Raw genomic sequence first — 18,674 nt, 5'->3', positions numbered from 1 at the left:
GAATGAGACCCTGCCCAGTACGGCACCATCCTCACGATTGTCCTTCTGTCTGAGCCACTGTGTCCGTCCATCTTGTCGAGGGCCTTCCTCTTTCTCACTGCCTCTCCGCTTTACCAACCATGATGTCCTTCTCCAGGGACTGGCTCTCCTGAGAACACGTCCAAAGGACACAAGACAATGTAGTCATGTGAGATGAGGGGCAAAAGCACTTTAAAAACACAGATCTAGCCCGAGAACTTCTCTTCTTCCAAAGCTTGGGTGTTGCTCCATTTTACCTTCTGAATAAAGTCAGAAGGCATCCCAGTTCCGGGCGATCCCAGATCCACCTCGTCTCCCAATCCAGTCGACCTTCCTGATACACCTCACGGGACTGCTCATTGTTTGAAAAACGACAGTGAACTCTCAGATCTCTGTGCTTCTCGCCGTATTGGTGCCCGGCCTGGACAGAGTGCTTTGTAGTTCACTTGTTCTTTTACATGCTGTGTTAAGTCTGGTAGACTAGAGAAACAAATCCAGGGAGACTCATATGTGTATAAGAAAGAGCTTTACATACAAGAGCAATTGTATAATGAGAAAATATTCCAGTCCAGATCAAGTCCATAAATCCAATATTAGCCCATATGTCTGATACCAATCTATAAAGTCCTCTTCAGACTCACGAAACACATGCAATGATGTCGAATGCAGGACAGTCACAGGCCAGTGGGGAGAAACTCTTTGGATCCAGTGGTGGTGTAAGCATCTCAGTGCTGGCAGGAGTCTCCACGTGGCTTCTCCAACTTCCTAGGTTGCATGTGGCTTCTCCTCAGGGATGTCTTGCAGGGAGTCCGCAGAGAGAGTGTGTGTGTGTGTCTCCGGTCTGAGGAGGTAATTCCAGAGTTTTCTCAGAATACTCAGGGGAAGGACATACCCACAGAGGCCACATTGGCTGAGTTCTGATTGACAGGCTAGACCCCACCCCTACGCTCCTAATCCTCAAATTGACAAATGATTATATAACTACCACGCATGCTCAGTCATTCACCAGTACTTGCATTGTGATCTGCAGAACTGCTAGGCTGAATGTGGCTCGTGCTAGCTGGTCAGACAGAATCGTGTGCAATTCCAACTAACTCTGTGCATTGAGATCATATTGTTGGCTTGAAATGGACCAGTACAGCAGGATTTGCACCTGTTAATTGGCAAACACTGTGCAGTTTCAACCTCACTCCTTACACCTCTCCACCTCCCTCTCATAGCTGGTTTACTAGTATACCACTGTCTAGTATCAGTTTACCACGTTCTTTGCTCATTTCTTCAACCAATATTTACTAATAGTGCCCGGCATTACAAAATATCCTTACCAATACACCCTGCCTCACCCCCACTTCAGTGTTAACTTATGGAAATTCTCCTTCAAAGTGAATCTTAAACTGAAGCCTTAGGAATACTTCCTGCTTGGTCTCTCTCATCTGTGACCCCCAAAGTATCTCTCATCTGATCAGATTCTGTTTATTTTTATTCAATAATTAATTTGAAAACTTCTGAAGGCCACATTATATTTTGGCTTTTACTTCCAGAAGGAATCCTGGCATAAGTAGCTAATAAAGACTGGCTGAATAATTACCTCAGATTATAATTAAATGAAAATGGGTTTCATTTTGATACAGTTCTGTGTTTGAAATATTGACCTGGAAGCATTTCAGTAAGTGTTGATGGAGTCCTGAGTATCAAAATAAACTATCCGTATAATAATTGCCATCCATCAAATGTCTGTGTATTGCAAGGAAGTCAACAGGTTGGGAATAAGCAGACTGTCTTGACCTGGCACCTGCTTGTGCTGTCTGACACAGTTCACAGAATTAGGCATGTTATAAAATAAGAGAAGGCAAAGCCTCTTGAAAAATCCTGAATGATGAACAAAAACAGGTGAATGAACGTTTGAAAATTTGCCTTCAGGGTGTCTGAACATTTCCAAAGATGAGTGGCTGGGTACTTGGCTTGGGGACATTCTTCCACCAGCGAGTGAGAGCGGTGTAGGATTTGATGCACTGTAATGTAAGTAGCATCACCCTACCAGTGTTCCCAAGCACAGAAAGACTAGACCAAGATCCCTGCCACCAGCCATAGTCAACAAGCCAGTTGAAAAAGGGAAAGTGGCAGAGAGAATTAAAGGAAAGTTTGGAGTTGGACTGTTTGGTAGAGTTTGAGGTTTCTGCCTCCTGAGAGAAAGTCTTTTTCACCAAGTTTCCCTTAGTCATGCCCCATTTATTCCCAAATTCATCGTAGGCATAAGACATACATATCTGATCATATAGACAATTCCATCCAATAGAGATAGAATGTGGTGCTGTTATGTGGGCTGGAGGGTGAGTTTAGGATTTTGGTGTGGGCCTGATGAAATGTGTTCCCTTTCTATCCCCGCGATCCAGTATTCTCAGTGAAGGGAAATAAGAACTTCTGCACAAGCTTGAAAGATGGTTTTCTCAAATTTGTGTTGCCTGAAAAGAACACACGTTACCTTATGCCATCTATGAACTAACCGTCTCTAAACTAACCGGACAGTCCCCACAGAGGCCACCATCTTCAGGGTGCGGGGGAAGCAGGCGGGGTTCACACGTGTGGTCAGATTGGGTTTGGGTTTATTCATGGATGAGTAGCAATCTATAATGGCAGCCTTCTGCGTGCCCAGATTGTATCTCTTCAACCAGTGTTTCCCAGAGGGGGTGATACCAAGACACACACACACGCACACACATGCGCACACACACGCGCGCGCACACACACGCACAGCCTCCTCCACCCCCACCCCAGGCAGGGCACTGGAACAATCCAGGAGGATTGCAAAAGCAGGTACCCGCACTTTGTCTTGGATTATGGCCTATAATACGAGAGATTTTCATTGCCAGGAGCAGGGAGCTGAGTCTGTTTTTGTTGTTGCTTTTCTGAATAGGGAGCAGTAGACCCAATAGATTTGGGAATCTGTGACCTAACCTGATAGAAGTTTACTGTTATCTACAATGTTCAGAGTTGAGCTGATTGAACTCTTGGGGCTAATGACTGATTAATGGCCTCCTTTCAATTACGTATAGTTAGCGTCTACTGCGCTTCAGCCTTGAGTGTGTGTGTGTGTGTGTGTGTGCAAGGACCCTAGCAATCTGTGGCGGCGTCCTTGAAAGGCCTGTGTGTTTTATTCAGTGCCAGCACATCGAATATTGCCAGAATCGAAGAAATGGAGAGACTTCTGAAACAGGCTCATGCAGAAAAGACTCGGCTGCTTGAATCCAGGGTAAGTGCCCCAGTTTTCTGTTAGAGGGCTGAGATGGGGCTGAAACCAGGTGGCTCACCTCAGGTCTTCCTGGGAGATGTGATCTCAGAGTAGTTTCCCAACCTCTCTGGGCCTTGGCTTTGTAGGCCGTTGGTGTTTCCTAGAGGTTCTCCTTAAGGCACGGTGTCCCCCATATTTTCGTGATGTGTTCATATAAGACTGAAGTGAATCCCTTTCTCTTCCCCCTGATCACTACTGTGGGGAGGGCTGTCAGGTCAATGCATTTTCCCATTCGTGCCAGCCTGACTTAAGTGCAGATCCAGGCTTCCTTAGGAATCCCCCAAAATGCCTTTGCATCCTGCCTTAAAGGGCACCTCCTTTCCTCTTCCGAACCCCCCGCCCCCATGCATTTCCTGTGAGCCGGTCAGCCGGCTGGGTAGCTGCAGAGAACAACAGGATTTGGAAGGGCCATGGCCTTCAAACAGAAGACAGAGCTAGAAACAATGCCTGATGATGGGTATCAGAGCATCACGCTTTTTATGGAAAACGGGAGAGTTGTGGTTAAAGATGGGAAGTAACTGACTACAGTTCCTCACGAGATTCCACCCCACACCCCCTTACACCACTGTTTAGTTGTTCATTAGACTTGGTGTTGCATTTCTGCTTGCGAGTCTTTTGAAAGATGCTGACATGGTGATTACAGCCCGTTTCAGTCGGGTCCTATATTTGAAACATCTTGGCTATCGACCAAGAGTTGCCTCAGGAGAATTTCCCCTTTGGGGATATTAGTTGGCATCGTTCCAGGATAATCAAGCTCTCTCCCAAATAATCCTTGTTCTGCACGCCGATCCTCAGGAACGGGAAATGGAAGCCAAAAAGCGAGCCCTGGAGGAAGAAAAGCGACGCAGAGAGCTCCTGGAAAAACGACTGCTGGAAGAAACAAGCCAGCGGCAGAAGTTAATTGAAAAGGAAGTGAAAATAAGGGAGAAACAAAGGGCACAGGTTGGTTGGGCATCTGGTTGGCTGGGAGGTGGCTGCCCTCTTGTGGTCAAGTCAGGGAGGCCTCTCTGTGTCTGGGGACTCCTGGCTCGCTGCGCCTGGGCATGGACTTCGCCGGGTTAAGATGTGTGCTAGTGAGCAAGCAAGGAAGTGTGTGCTCCTTTCTTTTTTTTTTTTTTGAAATACACCTGGGCCACGAACCAAGTGGCACTTTTCTCTGGTTACGTGTAGTGCGTGCAGAGACGGGCTTCCACCCATCTTTGGGGGATATTTTACAATATGTAACCCAAAACAAAACAAACAAGAAAGAGCTGTTATAGAAAAAATGCAATTGGTGTTCTACTGAAAATATCTAATACAGCACCCAAACTATGGCTTTTGTTTGAAGCGGGGAAGAGAGCCTATGAGACCATGCTTCTGAAGCAAGCAGTCCAGTACAGCATTCTTGGACCAGGATGGTTTCTTGTGCCTGGTTTTCTGCTCGCAGTGTGTTTTCACGCATGCCCCCGTTGCTATCCAAACCCACACAACACGTCCACAAGGTAACGGCACACAAGCAACATTCAGGAGTCTTTATTTGTATCTTGGTCAGCGGAGACTTTGAAGACCTGTGATTGTCACGTAAACAGCTGACTTCCAGAGTGTATTTTCTGGGAACCTAAAGTTTGATTAGGTGCCAAGTCATTCAGAGCTCAAATCAGTTTTGCCGGGGTTTATGAAAAGTTAGATAACAGCTAACTGGCTTTATTCCTCGTGGTGGCTGGCACTTTAGTCGTAGAGCAGATAAAGACTAGCTTTAAGTCCTCATTGACTTATCAGCAAGCCTGTGCGGTTTGTCTGCAGCAAAAATGCCACAGAACCAAAGATAAAGTACTGAAGAAATGCTAGGAAATAAAACAGGCTCCGCCAGTCTCTGATTAGTCTGAGCTTCTGCCAGTCTCTGATTAGTCATGAAGGTGAACCGGGTCTGTCTGGGGAAGCAAACAACCAGACCCACGATTCTGTTTTATTCAGATTAAGACGCTGTTCATCCAGGCATATGATTAGGTCTTCGTCCCGAGGGGAAAAGATGTGATGGGTTCTTTTTTTTTAAGATATGGGTTCTTTAAGAAGATAAAATAAATCTTAGAAATCTTACCAGGGGTGGGAGGTGCTTCCTGCCTTAGGTTACCCTCTGCCCCAGCCACTAGTAAAACCACACACATGTAAGTGTGTCCCGACAGCCTCTGCGCTGCGGGTCCGTCTTGGGCCCTTTCTGTCCATCTTTGAGCTCACGTCTGACTTACCGGAGTGTCACCTTGAAAACATACACTTCAGCCTTTCAGTTCTACCAGAGAGTGTGTGTGAGCCGACTTACACAGCTTTGGGGGAAGCTTGTCTTATCAAATGGTCACATCAATCATGCTGTGCCTGAGATGACATCAAGAGAATTATCCTGACAAACTGGGGCCGGGGAAACCCTGGGGAACCCTATAGTGCCAGGATCCACACCTGGAGGGATTCTGTAGTCCAGGTCACTTCCTGCTTTGTTTCCCCGTGTTTGATAAGTGCTATATTAATAAATAAACATTATTATTTTTCTTATTTGTTTAAAATTTTTATGTCTTTAAGAAAGATATTGTATATCTTTTAAAGATGTTAAAGATATTTTATATCTTTAAAATATTTTAAAGATATAAAAATTATTTTTATATTATTTTTTAAGATAAATGATTTATATTAAAAAAAAACATTTTATCACCTGTGTGAGATTGGGAATGACTGGCCTGCGTTTATTCTCTTAATGTTGTCCCCTTCTCAAAATACTACTCACTCTCTAGTCTCCAAATGAGAAATGCTTTTTAACTTTTAAGATCTTTTTTTTTTGTTTAAACAAACCGATGGGCATTTCACATTTGAGGCTTTCTAGTTAATGTCAGCTCCCCAACATCTGTGGCCTACCACATTTCAAAGCCTGCCTTCTCCATGGACTGGGGTTTGCGTTTCCTCCAGGCGCGCCCCTTGACACGCTACCTGCCTGTCCGGAAGGAAGACTTCGACTTGCGAAGTCACGTGGAGACTGCCGGCCACAGCGTCGACACCTGCTTCCATATCGCCCTCACGGAGAAGACCTGCCGCGGGTACCTCATCAAGATGGGTGGGAAAATCAAGACGTGGAAGAAGCGTTGGTTTGTTTTCGATCGGAACAAGCGAACATTCTCTTACTATGCAGGTGGGTAGTTTAAGAATAAGAAGAAGAGTCAATATGACAAAATAATAATAATTTATAAATTATCAAGCGGGGAGGGAGGGGAAATGAGCTGATACCAAGGGCTCAAGTAGAAAGCAAATTTTTGAAAATGATGAGGGCAACAAATATACAAATGTGCTTGACACAATGGATGGGTGTATGGATTAAGAAGACTCAAGTGGCCTATTCATATCAGGATCCCTCTGCTCAACAGTAACATAATCAAAATTCAGTGAACATAGAAAACTGGTAAAGTAATAAAATGAATGATAATATTCGTTTCGGAGGTATTTTATTTTATTTTCAGATGACGTAGACCAAATGATAGATCTTTCTTTTCTAGAAGGCATTAAAATTATCTTTTTTTTTTTTTTAAAGGGTGAGGCAGTCTCTTCTACAGGGCTGCTTCTTCCCGAGTCAGCATGCGCTGGATGGCAGTGAGTCTGCCTTTAGTGTGAAGCTCTGAAAAAAAGCTCCTGTGCATATAAATATTAAAATGCTTTTTCAGATCAAGATTCCACCAATAAACTGAGTGAGGCGGAGTCCACTCTGACTGTAGCGGCCCGAAGAGGGTCTTTCTGGGGGCTGTACGCCTTTGTGGGCGCAGCCAGTCTCTGGAGTGACCAATGAGATTGAAACCCTGACCTTGCATCGCGTGGTCCAGGGTTTACACGCCAGCACCTGCTTCAGGGCGCCTTTCAGATTAAGATGCTTTTTGAAGCCACAGAGCTGTGTGGGTGGGAGGGGGAGAAGCATTTGTATCCCTCACGTCTTTATTCATGGCCACATGTCCTCCTTAAGTCACACGCAATTAGGTGCCCGGAGCTGACAGTCAGTCCAACCATGATTTACAAACTGGCATGCTCTTTAAAGCACAGAGAGTGATGCTCGTCAGGCAACTAGTGAAGGAGTTACGTATTTACGAAGTGTCCGGAAATATTTTTGGCTGCTTGGGATGGACTATGAGCAAGCCGCTCTACTGAGTCTCCTAAAAATGCAAAAGGAATGTATCTGTTGTACCTATAGAGGCCCGGTACCCTCAAGTGAATTCCGACTTATAACAGCGCTGCAAGACAGAGCAGACCTGTCCCCCAGGGCTTCTGAGACTGTGAACTTGGTGGCAGTAGCCTGCCACCTCTTCCCCAGCAGATGATGGGTTTGAACCGCCAACATGAGCCGCCCTCTCAGTTAGAAGCACAGGGCTTTCAGCACTGCGCGACCAGGGGTCCTTCCTAACCCAGAAGGGTCTTCCTTGTTCCCTGTTAGCACGAGGATCGCTCAGCTGTCTTTTCAGCAACCGAGGCTGAGTGCCATCATCCCAGAGGCTCTGAAGAAATGCTGCTCTTGAGTAACTGGATCTGCACTTATGAGCATGCCCAGAAATTGCCGGAAAACTTATCAGTGTGATAAATGTAAATACAAGATGAATGACATAATGTACCCTGTGAGGTCCGGTTCTGCTTCTGCAGAGAGGTATAAGAAAGCACTGATTCTGATGCCCCTGAGTTGGGGTGAGTCAAGAGGAGCAGGGTGCACACTTTCCTGTTTCATGCTCTCTGAATGAGATTCAGTGACAGCAGTAGCTAGTGGCCTGAACTAAATAGTCTAGCCCTCATTGATCTTCCCCTGTGGCCGCTTCTGTTCTTTTTGTTTTTTAAATGCAAACCAAAAAAAAGCACACTCACTGCCATCAACTCCCTTTTGACTCACAGCGACCCTGTGGGACAGGATAGAATTGCTCTGTGCGTTTGTTTCCAAGACTGTAATGAGTGTGGGAGTAGAAAGCCATCTCTTTCTCCCGTGGAGCAGCGGAAGGATTTGAACTGCTGACCTTATGGTTAGCAGCCCAGGACGTAACCCACTACCCCACTTGGGCTCCAGAGATGCTCTTTTCAGTCAGTTGCACAGAAAGATGCTTATGTCATAAGACATTCAAACAGGGTGTCTGCAAAGTATACGCAGAGCTGCTGCTCTATGCTGGTACCCCCAGACAACCTTCCCCTCGGGATTTTCCAGAAACAAAATCCAACTCCCTCCACACAGCACCACAACCCTATTCTTCCCCAGTCTTATCTTCTTCACTGCCCTGCCACCCTCTCACCACCAATGTAAATGCACTCTTACACATGGAAACTTCTCACTGTTTTCAAACACCCAGGCCTTTTTGAATGTATCAAGGATTATCTAGGACCCCGGTGCATAAAACAAACAAAAATTTCAGTGTAGCAAAACCAATTCAAATTCAACTTTTTTCATACTTATATGTAATGTAATTGACCAGGGAGATCCAAGTTGATAAAAGATACCCATTTGGCTCCCTTAGAAGCAGCATCACTTTTCCCTGCTCCACCCTGCTTCCACCCTGCCTTTCCCTAGAATACCAAAATCATAGGGATAGAGTATTCCCCAGGCAGTCATTCAAAGTCCAGTCAGGCTGCACAAGATTCCTGAAGTGTCACAGCCTTCAGCCTGCCGGGCAGATGGCCTTCGCTGTGGGAAGGAGCTGTCAGCTGGCATGCTAAGACAGTACCCCTAGGTCTCGAGATGGGCTTGCCTCTGCCCTTGGCCTCACTAGCTGTCCATCTGGGACACTGGGGAGGGAAGGGTGAGTTGGCAAATAGAACTTAGTCATCGAATGTAAATGTGTGTCAATCGAAAGACCAACCTATTCTAGTCAATTAACAATTTTTTATTCTCTTGCCTTCCTCTGTGATTGTGGGACTTTTATTTTGCAGTTCCTACTTACGTGTCAAGTATTATCCAAATAAAAGTTCTCTTCCCCATTTCCCTGCCTGTGAGGACTGCAGCGCGGCCCTCGGTAGATTTTATTTTCTGCCAATACACTCCTTTTGGGAAACCAGTGTCACTGTAGTCTCCGAATCACAGCAGATGGTTCAGAGCCACCCCGGCTTCCTCTTTTACAGAAACGGGTTGAACCTACCTGAACGTGATGATAATGTAGACAATTAGTTCACCAGGAAGAGCATAAGTAAACACATAAACAAGAGCGAAGGATATGCTTGCTTCGTTAAGTAGATTTAAACAGGCGGTTATTATTTTTTTTCAGACAATTGTTTTATTGTTGCTGTTTGGGGTAAAGGGGGCACTCACTTTATAAATATTAAAACCAATAAAATCTGTACAGATTAAACTTTTTATATAAAAAATTGTTAAATTAAACAGTGAAAGTCTATGGCATGAAGATTTGGCCCCATCACAATCGTTCCAACCTTTCCCACTGTCACATCTGCACTCCTTTCAGATTTTACATATATGTGTGAGTATGTAGACATATCGAGGCACCCGGAGGTGCTATACTTAACATGCAGCTGTGATCTGCAAGGTCAGCAGTTCAAAACCACCAGCTGCTCCTCTGGCGAAAGCGAGGTTTTCCTCCTTGAGTCATGAGTCTAGAAACTCACCGGTCTTCCAGCGTCACTATGCATCCGCATCAACTCGATGGCAGTGAGGTGTAGATTGTTCATTTCCCTGATAGAATTGGGACCCAATTACATATCCTAGTCAAGTCTTTTTTCTTACATTAAAAAGTATTTTTTTTTCTTAGAAGCTTACAAATCGAACTTATTCTTTTCATTGGTTGCTCAGTAAAAATTGCGCTCGTCTCTCATTAAAGCTCCAGTGGGGTATCCTGCAGCCTGTAGTAAACACGTAGCCCGCATTGGCGCTCGCATGAGTGTATCTCCCACAATAAAGAGTTCGAGGTGGAATTTCTCGGTCACAGGATCTGTGTATTGCTAATGATGCTACTTGGACCTATTGCCTTTCAAAAGGAGCTTTCTTCTTTCTGCGCACTTCCCCCAACAGGGTGCCGTAGAATCATGTGGTATGCACGTTCATCTAGTCTTTAGACATCATTTAGCGCATTCACATGGTTTATGCGCTTTGCAGAGTTTACATGGCAAATATTCTCAGGCTTTATGAGAACACGGAGGAGAGCTGTGGATGTGTTTGGTTATCTGTTTTGTTTCACCCCGTTTTCATGGAGAAGCCGTATGGAAAGTGCTGCTTTAAAGAGGATATTAAGTCATTGACACGAACCGCTGTTATGAGGCAATATGAGCATCCGGACAAAGATTTGGCGAACAAAGAAATATAAACTGGATATTATTTTTCAATAAAAAAAGGAAACAAACTTCCATTACAGTAGATCTCGATATGAATTCATCCAATAGAAGGATGTTCTTAGAGCATGTAGGAAAATATTTTGTATTGTGCCAGTATTGCTGCTAATTATGGCACTAATTTGTGAGTCAGTAGTTCTCAGCTATCTTTTGTCGGTCGGTTTGCTCAGAAGCCCCGGGCAAAGTCACTTCATCTCTTTGGCTTGGGAGTGGTGGGTTTGTCCTTTCGCTGATGATTCCATGTTTTTTCCAATATAAAACAGAGGTAATGCAGTCAGCCAGATGATCGGAATTCATCTTGGATTATTGGAAAATTAAGTACATATTTTAATGATGATCATGACAAGGAAACTCGAGCTGTTTCCCAGCCCATCAGGGCCGATATATGTTTTTTTAACACTCACCTGTCATTGCAGACAAGCATGAAGCTAAATTAAAAGGAGTAATATATTTTCAAGCCATTGAAGAAGTGTATTACGACCATCTGAAGAATGCTAATAAGGTAAACATAGCTTTTTCTATATTCCAAGAATTTTAACTGTACCGTTCAATTTGGGGGGAAGAGATGTGGTTTGGGTGTTGGGGGGGGTTGTTGGGTGTGGTATTTTTTTGTTTGTGTTTTGAATGCTAATTAACTTAAGTTTGTTTTTCTGGCATAATGCACAGAGACAATCAGTGCTACAAAAGTAAACACAGAAACAACAAAGACGGCTGGAAGTAAAAATTAAAAATCCACGGGGTGGGGCGAGGGGGGATGGGAGTGGGAGGAGCCAGGTGGAGGCGAGGCCGCCACGATGTAACCTAAGAACCAGTGTGAGGCTAGCAGAGGTCCAGGTGGTACTTGGTGGTGCTGCGCCTTAGGGTCACTGCGCCAGAACCAACCCAAGGGTCCCTACCAACAACAGCAAGGACATTGGCCTGGGAGATTCTACAGAGTGCCACTGTGTTAGGGATCTAGCAAGAAGCTCTTAAAGGCAGTCCCCCAGTCCCGATGGCATGCTTCCCTTACGACAGCTCCATCCTATGTCCATTCTGATGTAGTCAAAGCTGGTTTGTTGGTTTTTTCCTGCCTTTAGTTTTCCTTATTATTTATTATTTCCTTTTATGATCATATACTATTGGTATCTGACCTTTTTTGTGGGTTGAACATCTAGGGGGGATAGCATCCGCAGATTATGCATTGCAATACGATTATTATTCATGATAATAATAGTATCATTTATGATAGTATGTACCTCCCAAAGCAAAACCAGACCGTTGTGTGACTTATTGGGATTCCAATGCATCCTAAATTGGGGACTACTTGTCCATCAGGGTGAAGTGGTCTCAAAGAGGAACCTTGTACGAGTTCAGCTAAGACTAGCATCTCTCTCTGAGCCCCTACTTTGAGCCAGGTACCCTGCTAGGCTGACTGCTCAGAAGACTGGGGAACCCTGTCTTGGGCACAAAGATCAGAGTAGTGGTCACTAGGAGAAAGGCGTTGGGAGCCAGAGCATGGGTCACAGGAGGTAAAAAAAAAATGATGCCTACGTTGATTTCCGTATGTGGAAACTTTTAAAAGGAAGGAAGCCTTCCCATGTCTCATGTCAAAGAGTGTTCTCATTTCCAGATATTCGTTTGACATCCTTTTTCCTTTCTTGATTTTTAGAGTCCAAATCCATTACTGACTTTCAGTGTCAAGACGCACGACAGGATCTATTACATGGTGGCACCGTCACCGGAAGCCATGCGCATCTGGATGGATGTGATAGTCACCGGGGCCGAAGGTTACACTCACTTCTTGTTGTAGTGAACTGGGCAACAGTCCTCTGCAGGGCATCATGCAATAACCTCTTTCCAGAATGAAGCCATATTCAATCCCAGGTGCAAACACCCAACACACCTAACCCTTTCACTGTGTATAAGCAGAACTATTTCCATATGAACAAGAAGTCAAAAATAGAGGGAGAAGGGGGCTTTAGATCAAAGTTTAATGAAAAAGCGAATGAACTGAAGCAACGGAATCATAAAAAGCAAAAAAAAAAAATGTTTAGATGAATACAACCCCACGCGAATATTTTGTACAAACATTTTTTTTAAGTTTGGAGTAGCAAATGATAAATATGGTAGTTTACAAATAATAGTTGTATGCATCTGGAAATTATTTTCTGGCCTTCATCATTGCCCTTGGCACTGACATTTTAATTTTCGACTGGCTTTCTGAGGTATGGCATTTGCAAATGATAATTTTGTAAGCGTGAGCAAATACAGACGTGGAGGGTGGGGTTGCAAGTGGGTCTATTTTAGGAGGAGATTTTGCCTTAACTTTTAAGTACTGCTCCAGAGCCAAAGACTTGGCAGGACTTCCCTTTAACGGTCGGGTTTTCAAGTGATGAACTGCATTTCGTGACATTCTGCCTTTCCAGCTGGTACTTCAGTACATCCAGTGCCGAGGACATGGACACTACACATTACCAACACAAGCCGCTCCACCAAAGGCGCACACTCGTCTGTCTGAAAGAAGCAAGGACACTGGCCTGCATGTTTTAGAAAGAAGCAGCCTTAGACATTCTGTGACATTACTCCGTTTTAAATAAAAGGAGTATTTAGTATTAGAAGGCTTGCATTGCTGAAGCGTTCCCCATTTCCCGTCCTGAGATTAAAGGCATCCCTTGGCTTCTCGGACCTCCATGGTGAAGAACGCCTGTGAATCAAAGTCTCACAGAACAGGACTGAACCCAGAGCTCATTTTTTTAACCAAAGAATAGACCCATCAAAATACTTGCTTGCAGTGATGCAGGTCTGCGAACAAGATAAATGAGGTTGAACCTAGCATTGCCTGTAATGTACCATTTTATTGTTACAGATTTCTTTACAATGAGTCTTTGGTTTGTAGAATTAAGTGAAATTTTCTTGAATCAAATGACAGTGGGCAAGTTTTTGTTTGTTTATTTGTTTTTAACAATGGTTATTCTGTGGGTTTGCAAGAGTGAATGTGCTCTCTCTTGAAGAAAATAAGAAGTAGAAAATGACGAATCACTTCCTAGTTCAAGGTGAGATGCACAGATTCAAGGTCACTTTAGAAAATTGTCATGCCCGACTTGGTACATTTTTAAAAAATTTTCAGTGTAGATTGCGTACATGTTGCCAATAATAAGATTATGCAACTGGATGACCAGTGTTTTACTTGAAAGTGAAGGGCGAAAATCACAGTTCAAGAAGACATTTCATAATCTGTTTAGTTTTCACACATCAGCTCTCTGTCTTGTAATGATCTAAAAGAATAAGATGTAATTGCTAAAATTTTGTAAAGATGTAACTTTTCTATACTGTGCTTTTTCACATGACGGTAAAGGTAATCTAATCAGCGTTATCTCTTGCATGATGTAGTAAACCTTTGAAATGTATGCATTAAAATATGTTGGATTTCAGTTAAAATGGTGACCCGTTTTCACATTCTTTTGTCGAAGTTACCTCTAAGTAACATAATGGAGCAAAAAACAATGGTCGAATCTAAATAAAAGCTGTTTGTGTTAACATTGTGATGTGTTGTTTATAAACGAATTATAGTATCTAAGGTCACATTTCTATTGGTAGCAAAATGATATCAACCTTGAAAATAGCGGATATCTCATGATGGGGTGACATTGCACAGGTGCACTTACGGCTGGGGATTGAAGGATCATGGCTTCTAACAAGGGAAGACAAAAGTCATGTAAGTGTGAAGTGAAGCTATGAGACTTGATTCTGTGCGGACCACTTGTATCCCCCTGAATCAAGGTGGCCAATTTCAGAGAGAAACTGCTTTCAACCATATGGTCTTTCACCTGTTTGTATGTTAATGCAGGCTAACAGTCAATTCTGACTCAGAATAGAAGCAAAACTGTCTCCTTCAAGCTTATCGCTGTCAGTCAAAACATCTTGGCCCTAGTTGGTCCTGATTTGTTAGGCTGGCAGCTATAAATAGAGAATAGTACATGACCTACCCACCCCCTGTCCCCAGGAACCCCCCCCCACCCGTGCCTCACCTGCTAGGTGAGCATCCAGCAACTCGCTCTGAGTTAGTGCACCACCGTGAATTTGTTCCTAAACACAGTTTCTCTTGAAACTTTTTTTGTTTTTGTTTTGTGTGTGTGTGGTGGCCTATTTAAGAGAGCAGCGTGCAGCTGTGGAATTTTGTTAACTGCTTGGGAAAAATGCCTCAGAAAACTGTTGTGATGTTGACCACAGCCTACAAGGACAGTGCTGTGGAAAATTTCACGTGTGGGGGTGTTTTTTTGTTTCAAGAAAGGTGAAAAGCTGATGGATGACAAACCTCATTTTGGAAGAAAGTGTTGACAAAATCCATGCACTTGTGCTCGAAGATGGACGACAGACCATTGAAGGGATGGGGAAGTTATCCGGACGATCCTGGAGCTCCGTTCAATGAATTGTAATGGAAGATTTGGGAATGCGAAGGGCTGTTGTGAAATCTGTACCTCGGGTTCTGACTGACCAGGAAAAAGAGCATCGACTGGAAACGTGCCCTGCTTTGAAAGAACAGCCCTGAAGTGACCCTGACTTCTTTCCAAGGTCATTGCTGGTGATGAGACCGTGCTGTTCTGATGACCTTGAACACAAACATCAAGCCAGTGGAAGACGCCATCATCACCTTGCCCAAAACCCATCAAGTGAAATCAAAGATCAAGAAGGTGCTTGTTTGTTTTTTTGATGTGACGGGGGATAGTGCATTTGGAATTCCTTCCACCAGGTCAGACTGTTAATCAAGGTTTCTATTTAGAGGTTCTGAAAAGATTGCATAACAGCATGCAACAAAAAGGCCTGATTTGTGGCAGACAGGGGACTGGTTTTGCCACCACAACAGTGTGGTTTTGCCACCACGACAGTGCACCTGCTCACAAAGCCATTTCTGCACCAGTTTTTGGCAAGACACCATGCCTCGTTTGTCTCCATGAGACTTTTTTGTTTCTGAGAATGCAGAGGGACATGAAAGGACAGCTATTTGATGACATAGAAGTGAAGAAAAAAACGAGGGAGGTGATGTCAGCCATCCAAACAGATGAGTTTGAAAAATGTTTCCAAGAACACAATAACAAATTTGACAAATGTATTACATGTAATGGAGAGTAGTACTTTGTAGGTGATGTTTTGTATTAAAAATATATATATATATATTTAAATTTCTCCCAAGTTTTTTGGGGTACCCCCTCATACATCTCAAGAAAGACCTATTCTGTGTTTTGCCATTGCCAAACTTTTTCATTGTGCTTCAACTGGACAGGTTCTCAAGACTAGAGGGGCTCTTGAAAAAAGAGGAGGAACAGTAAAATTAGGGACTTGGAGTCCTTGGTGACAAATTCATCTCCAAAGGGGAAAAAAAAAAAGACCAGAGAGACAGGCTGACTTCTGTGGATCCAATCTTTGCCCTCTAACTCTGGTGCAAATTACTACTATAAAACATGATGAAATAAAATAAAAAATAAACTTTGAAAAAAAAAACATGATGAAGAGAGTTGTTTTACTGAAGTCATTTCACCAGGTCCTGCTCATTCATACTGGAGATCCCTAGGGATTGCTTTACAGGGTGGAGTCAGACCTGGAGTCAAACCCCTTTCTGGGAAAGACCCCACTAGCTCATTCTTAAGGTCATCCTCAGAATTCTCTGGCATCCCCTTCATTCAAGGAGCAATGTTTTTTGTTTGGTTTTTAAGGTGGTAGAGTGGGTTACAGGTGAGCTGCTAACCACAATCACCCCCTTTGAACCTACGTCCCACTTCTTGGAAAGTGTGGATGAAATTTCTGCTCCCGTAGATTCCAGCGCTGGAAACCCACAGGGCGCTCTCCTCGATCTTACAGGGCCATCACGAGAAGGAATCGGTTTGATGCCAGTCAGTTGGTTTGGAGTTTGGTTTTGACCCAGGTCAAGATATTATCAACAGAAGTTCACAACAATGACTTTGCATCAAAGTACAAGTGGGCTTTGAAAAATGATTCTTACCTGGGCTGGGTACCAAATTCTGGGCTAAAAATCTTACAACTGTTGAGCACCTAGGACTGAAAAACCAGTGACTCAAGAGGGATGAAGCTCCTAGTTTACTGGTTTGACAGTTGTTCTTCTTTCTGACGTTTTAAAAATAAGTTCTGACCTGTGTTTTCCCCGTAGTGGAGCATATTCCTGGTTAATTTAGTTCCTGGGGGTCACCTTGGTTTGAGTCAAAATAATCTTTGTCATTCCACTTGCCTAGCACCTGTCTCTATCTACTCTTGTTATTAATTTATTAACAAAGCATATTGTGCCCATTGCTTGGCTACTGCGTCTTTCAACCCTAGCTTTATTTTTTTATAATTATTTTTTCCATTTGTGTGGTCATTGGTTTTTTTTAAATCATTTTATCAGGGCTCATACAACTCTTATCACAATCCATACATACATCAATTGAGTAAAGCACCCTTATACATTTGTTGCCCTCATCATTTTCAAAATTCGCCTTCTGCTTGGGTTCTTGGAATCAGCTCATTTTCATTTTTTCCCCTCCCCCTCCCTCCCTCTCATGAACCCTTAATAATTTATAAATTATTATTTTATCTTATACTGCCTGACATCTCCCTTCACCCACTTTCCTGTTGCCCATCCCCAAGAGAGGAGGCCACATGTAGAGCCCTGAGATTGGTTCCCCCCTTCAACCTCCCCCTTCCTCCCAGTATCGCCACCCTAACTGTTGGTCCTGAGGGGTTCATCTGTCCTAGATTCCTGGCATTTCCAGATCCCAACTGTACCACTGTGCATCCTTTGGTTTAACCAGGTTTGCAAGGTAGAACTGGTATGATTGGGGGGAAGGAAGCGTTCAAGAGCTACAGGAAGGTTTTGAGTTTCATTGTTGCTACAGTGGACCCTGAGTGACTCATCTCCTCCCCACTACCCCTCTGCAAGGGATGTCCAGTTGTCTACAGATGGGCATTGGGTCCCCATCATCCCCTCACTCAAGATGATAGGATTTTTTCCCCCAGCCTTTGTTGCTTGAAACCTTGTCCCCTCGGCCCTTCATGATCACACATGTTGGTGTGCTGCTTCCCTGTGGGCTTTGTTGCTTCTGGGACAGGTGGCCGCTTGTTTACTTTCAAGCCTTTAAGTCCCCAGATGCTATATCTCTCAATAGTCAGGCACCATCAGCCTTCTTCACCACACTTACTTATGCACACATTCGTCTTCAGCGTTTATGTGGGGAAGGTGATGACACAATGGTGGTTTTTGTTCTTTGGCGTCTGCGACCTGATCCCCTCAACACCTCGTGTTCACTTAGGCTTGTGTGCTTCTTCTTTGTGGGCTTTGTTGCTTCCAAGCTAGATGGCCGCTTGTTTGCCTTCAAGCCTTTAAGACCCCAGACGCTTTATCTTTTTGATAGCGAGCACTGTCAGCTTTCTTCACCGCGTTTGCTTATGCACACGTCTGTCTTCAGCGATCATGTCAGGAAGGTGGGTATTATTGGGAGCTTGTAAGGCTATCACAATCCATGTATACATCTATTATGTCAAACACAGTACACATGTTGCCATCATTTTCAAAACATTTCTACTTGAGCCCTTGGTATCGGCTCATTGCCTACCCCCACCCTTTCTCCCACCCTTGGATCAGGAACCCTTGACTAATTGACAAACTGGAGGTCTGAGCACCTGTAAGAAAAGCTTAGCAATATGCCCTTGAAACCCCACGGGGCCCCAGGCATCACTATTCAAGCCTTGGCACAGCTCCAAAACCCAAACTCACTGCCAAAGTGTCAGTTCTCATTCCTACTGAGCCCATAGGTCAGGGCAAAACCGCCCCTGTGGGTTTGGGGAACGGTAATGGTAGGATTGTAGAAAGTCTCGCTCCCCCCCCCTCCCCCATCAACTGGTGGTTTCGAACAACTGACCTTGAGGTTAGCAGCCCAACTTGTAACTACTGAAGTAGATAATAGGTAGTTTTTGCTATACTTCACTTTTCAGAAGTTGGTTGTGCACTATGTCTGCTTATATAAATAGTCTTTTATAACCTCTGGCCAACTTTATTATGAATTTTTTCACTCAATTCTAAAAGCAG

At 43.9% G+C, this 18,674-nt stretch overlaps 1 protein-coding gene across 5 annotated transcripts in view; it reads left to right on the top strand.

Moving 5' to 3' along the window:
- Nucleotides 1–14,134, top strand: part of PHLDB2 (pleckstrin homology like domain family B member 2) — a 128,010-nt gene extending 113,876 nt beyond the window's left edge. For all 5 annotated transcript variants that reach the window (XM_075542545.1, XM_075542542.1, XM_075542543.1 and 2 more), the window contains 5 exons: nt 3,178–3,268; nt 4,103–4,249; nt 6,239–6,458; nt 11,035–11,120; nt 12,267–14,134. In XM_075542545.1, coding sequence (XP_075398660.1) covers nt 3,178–3,268; nt 4,103–4,249; nt 6,239–6,458; nt 11,035–11,120; nt 12,267–12,407 — 685 coding nt within the window. In that variant the 3' untranslated portion in view covers nt 12,408–14,134. The remainder of the gene's footprint in view (nt 1–3,177; nt 3,269–4,102; nt 4,250–6,238; nt 6,459–11,034; nt 11,121–12,266) is intronic.
- The last annotated feature ends 4,540 nt before the right edge of the window (nt 14,135–18,674 follow it).

Source organism: Tenrec ecaudatus, chromosome 2 (genome assembly GCF_050624435.1).
Source record: "Tenrec ecaudatus isolate mTenEca1 chromosome 2, mTenEca1.hap1, whole genome shotgun sequence".
In the NCBI taxonomy this organism is placed as follows: Eukaryota; Metazoa; Chordata; class Mammalia; order Afrosoricida; family Tenrecidae; genus Tenrec; species Tenrec ecaudatus.
This window is presented reverse-complemented; position numbering and strand designations above follow the sequence as displayed.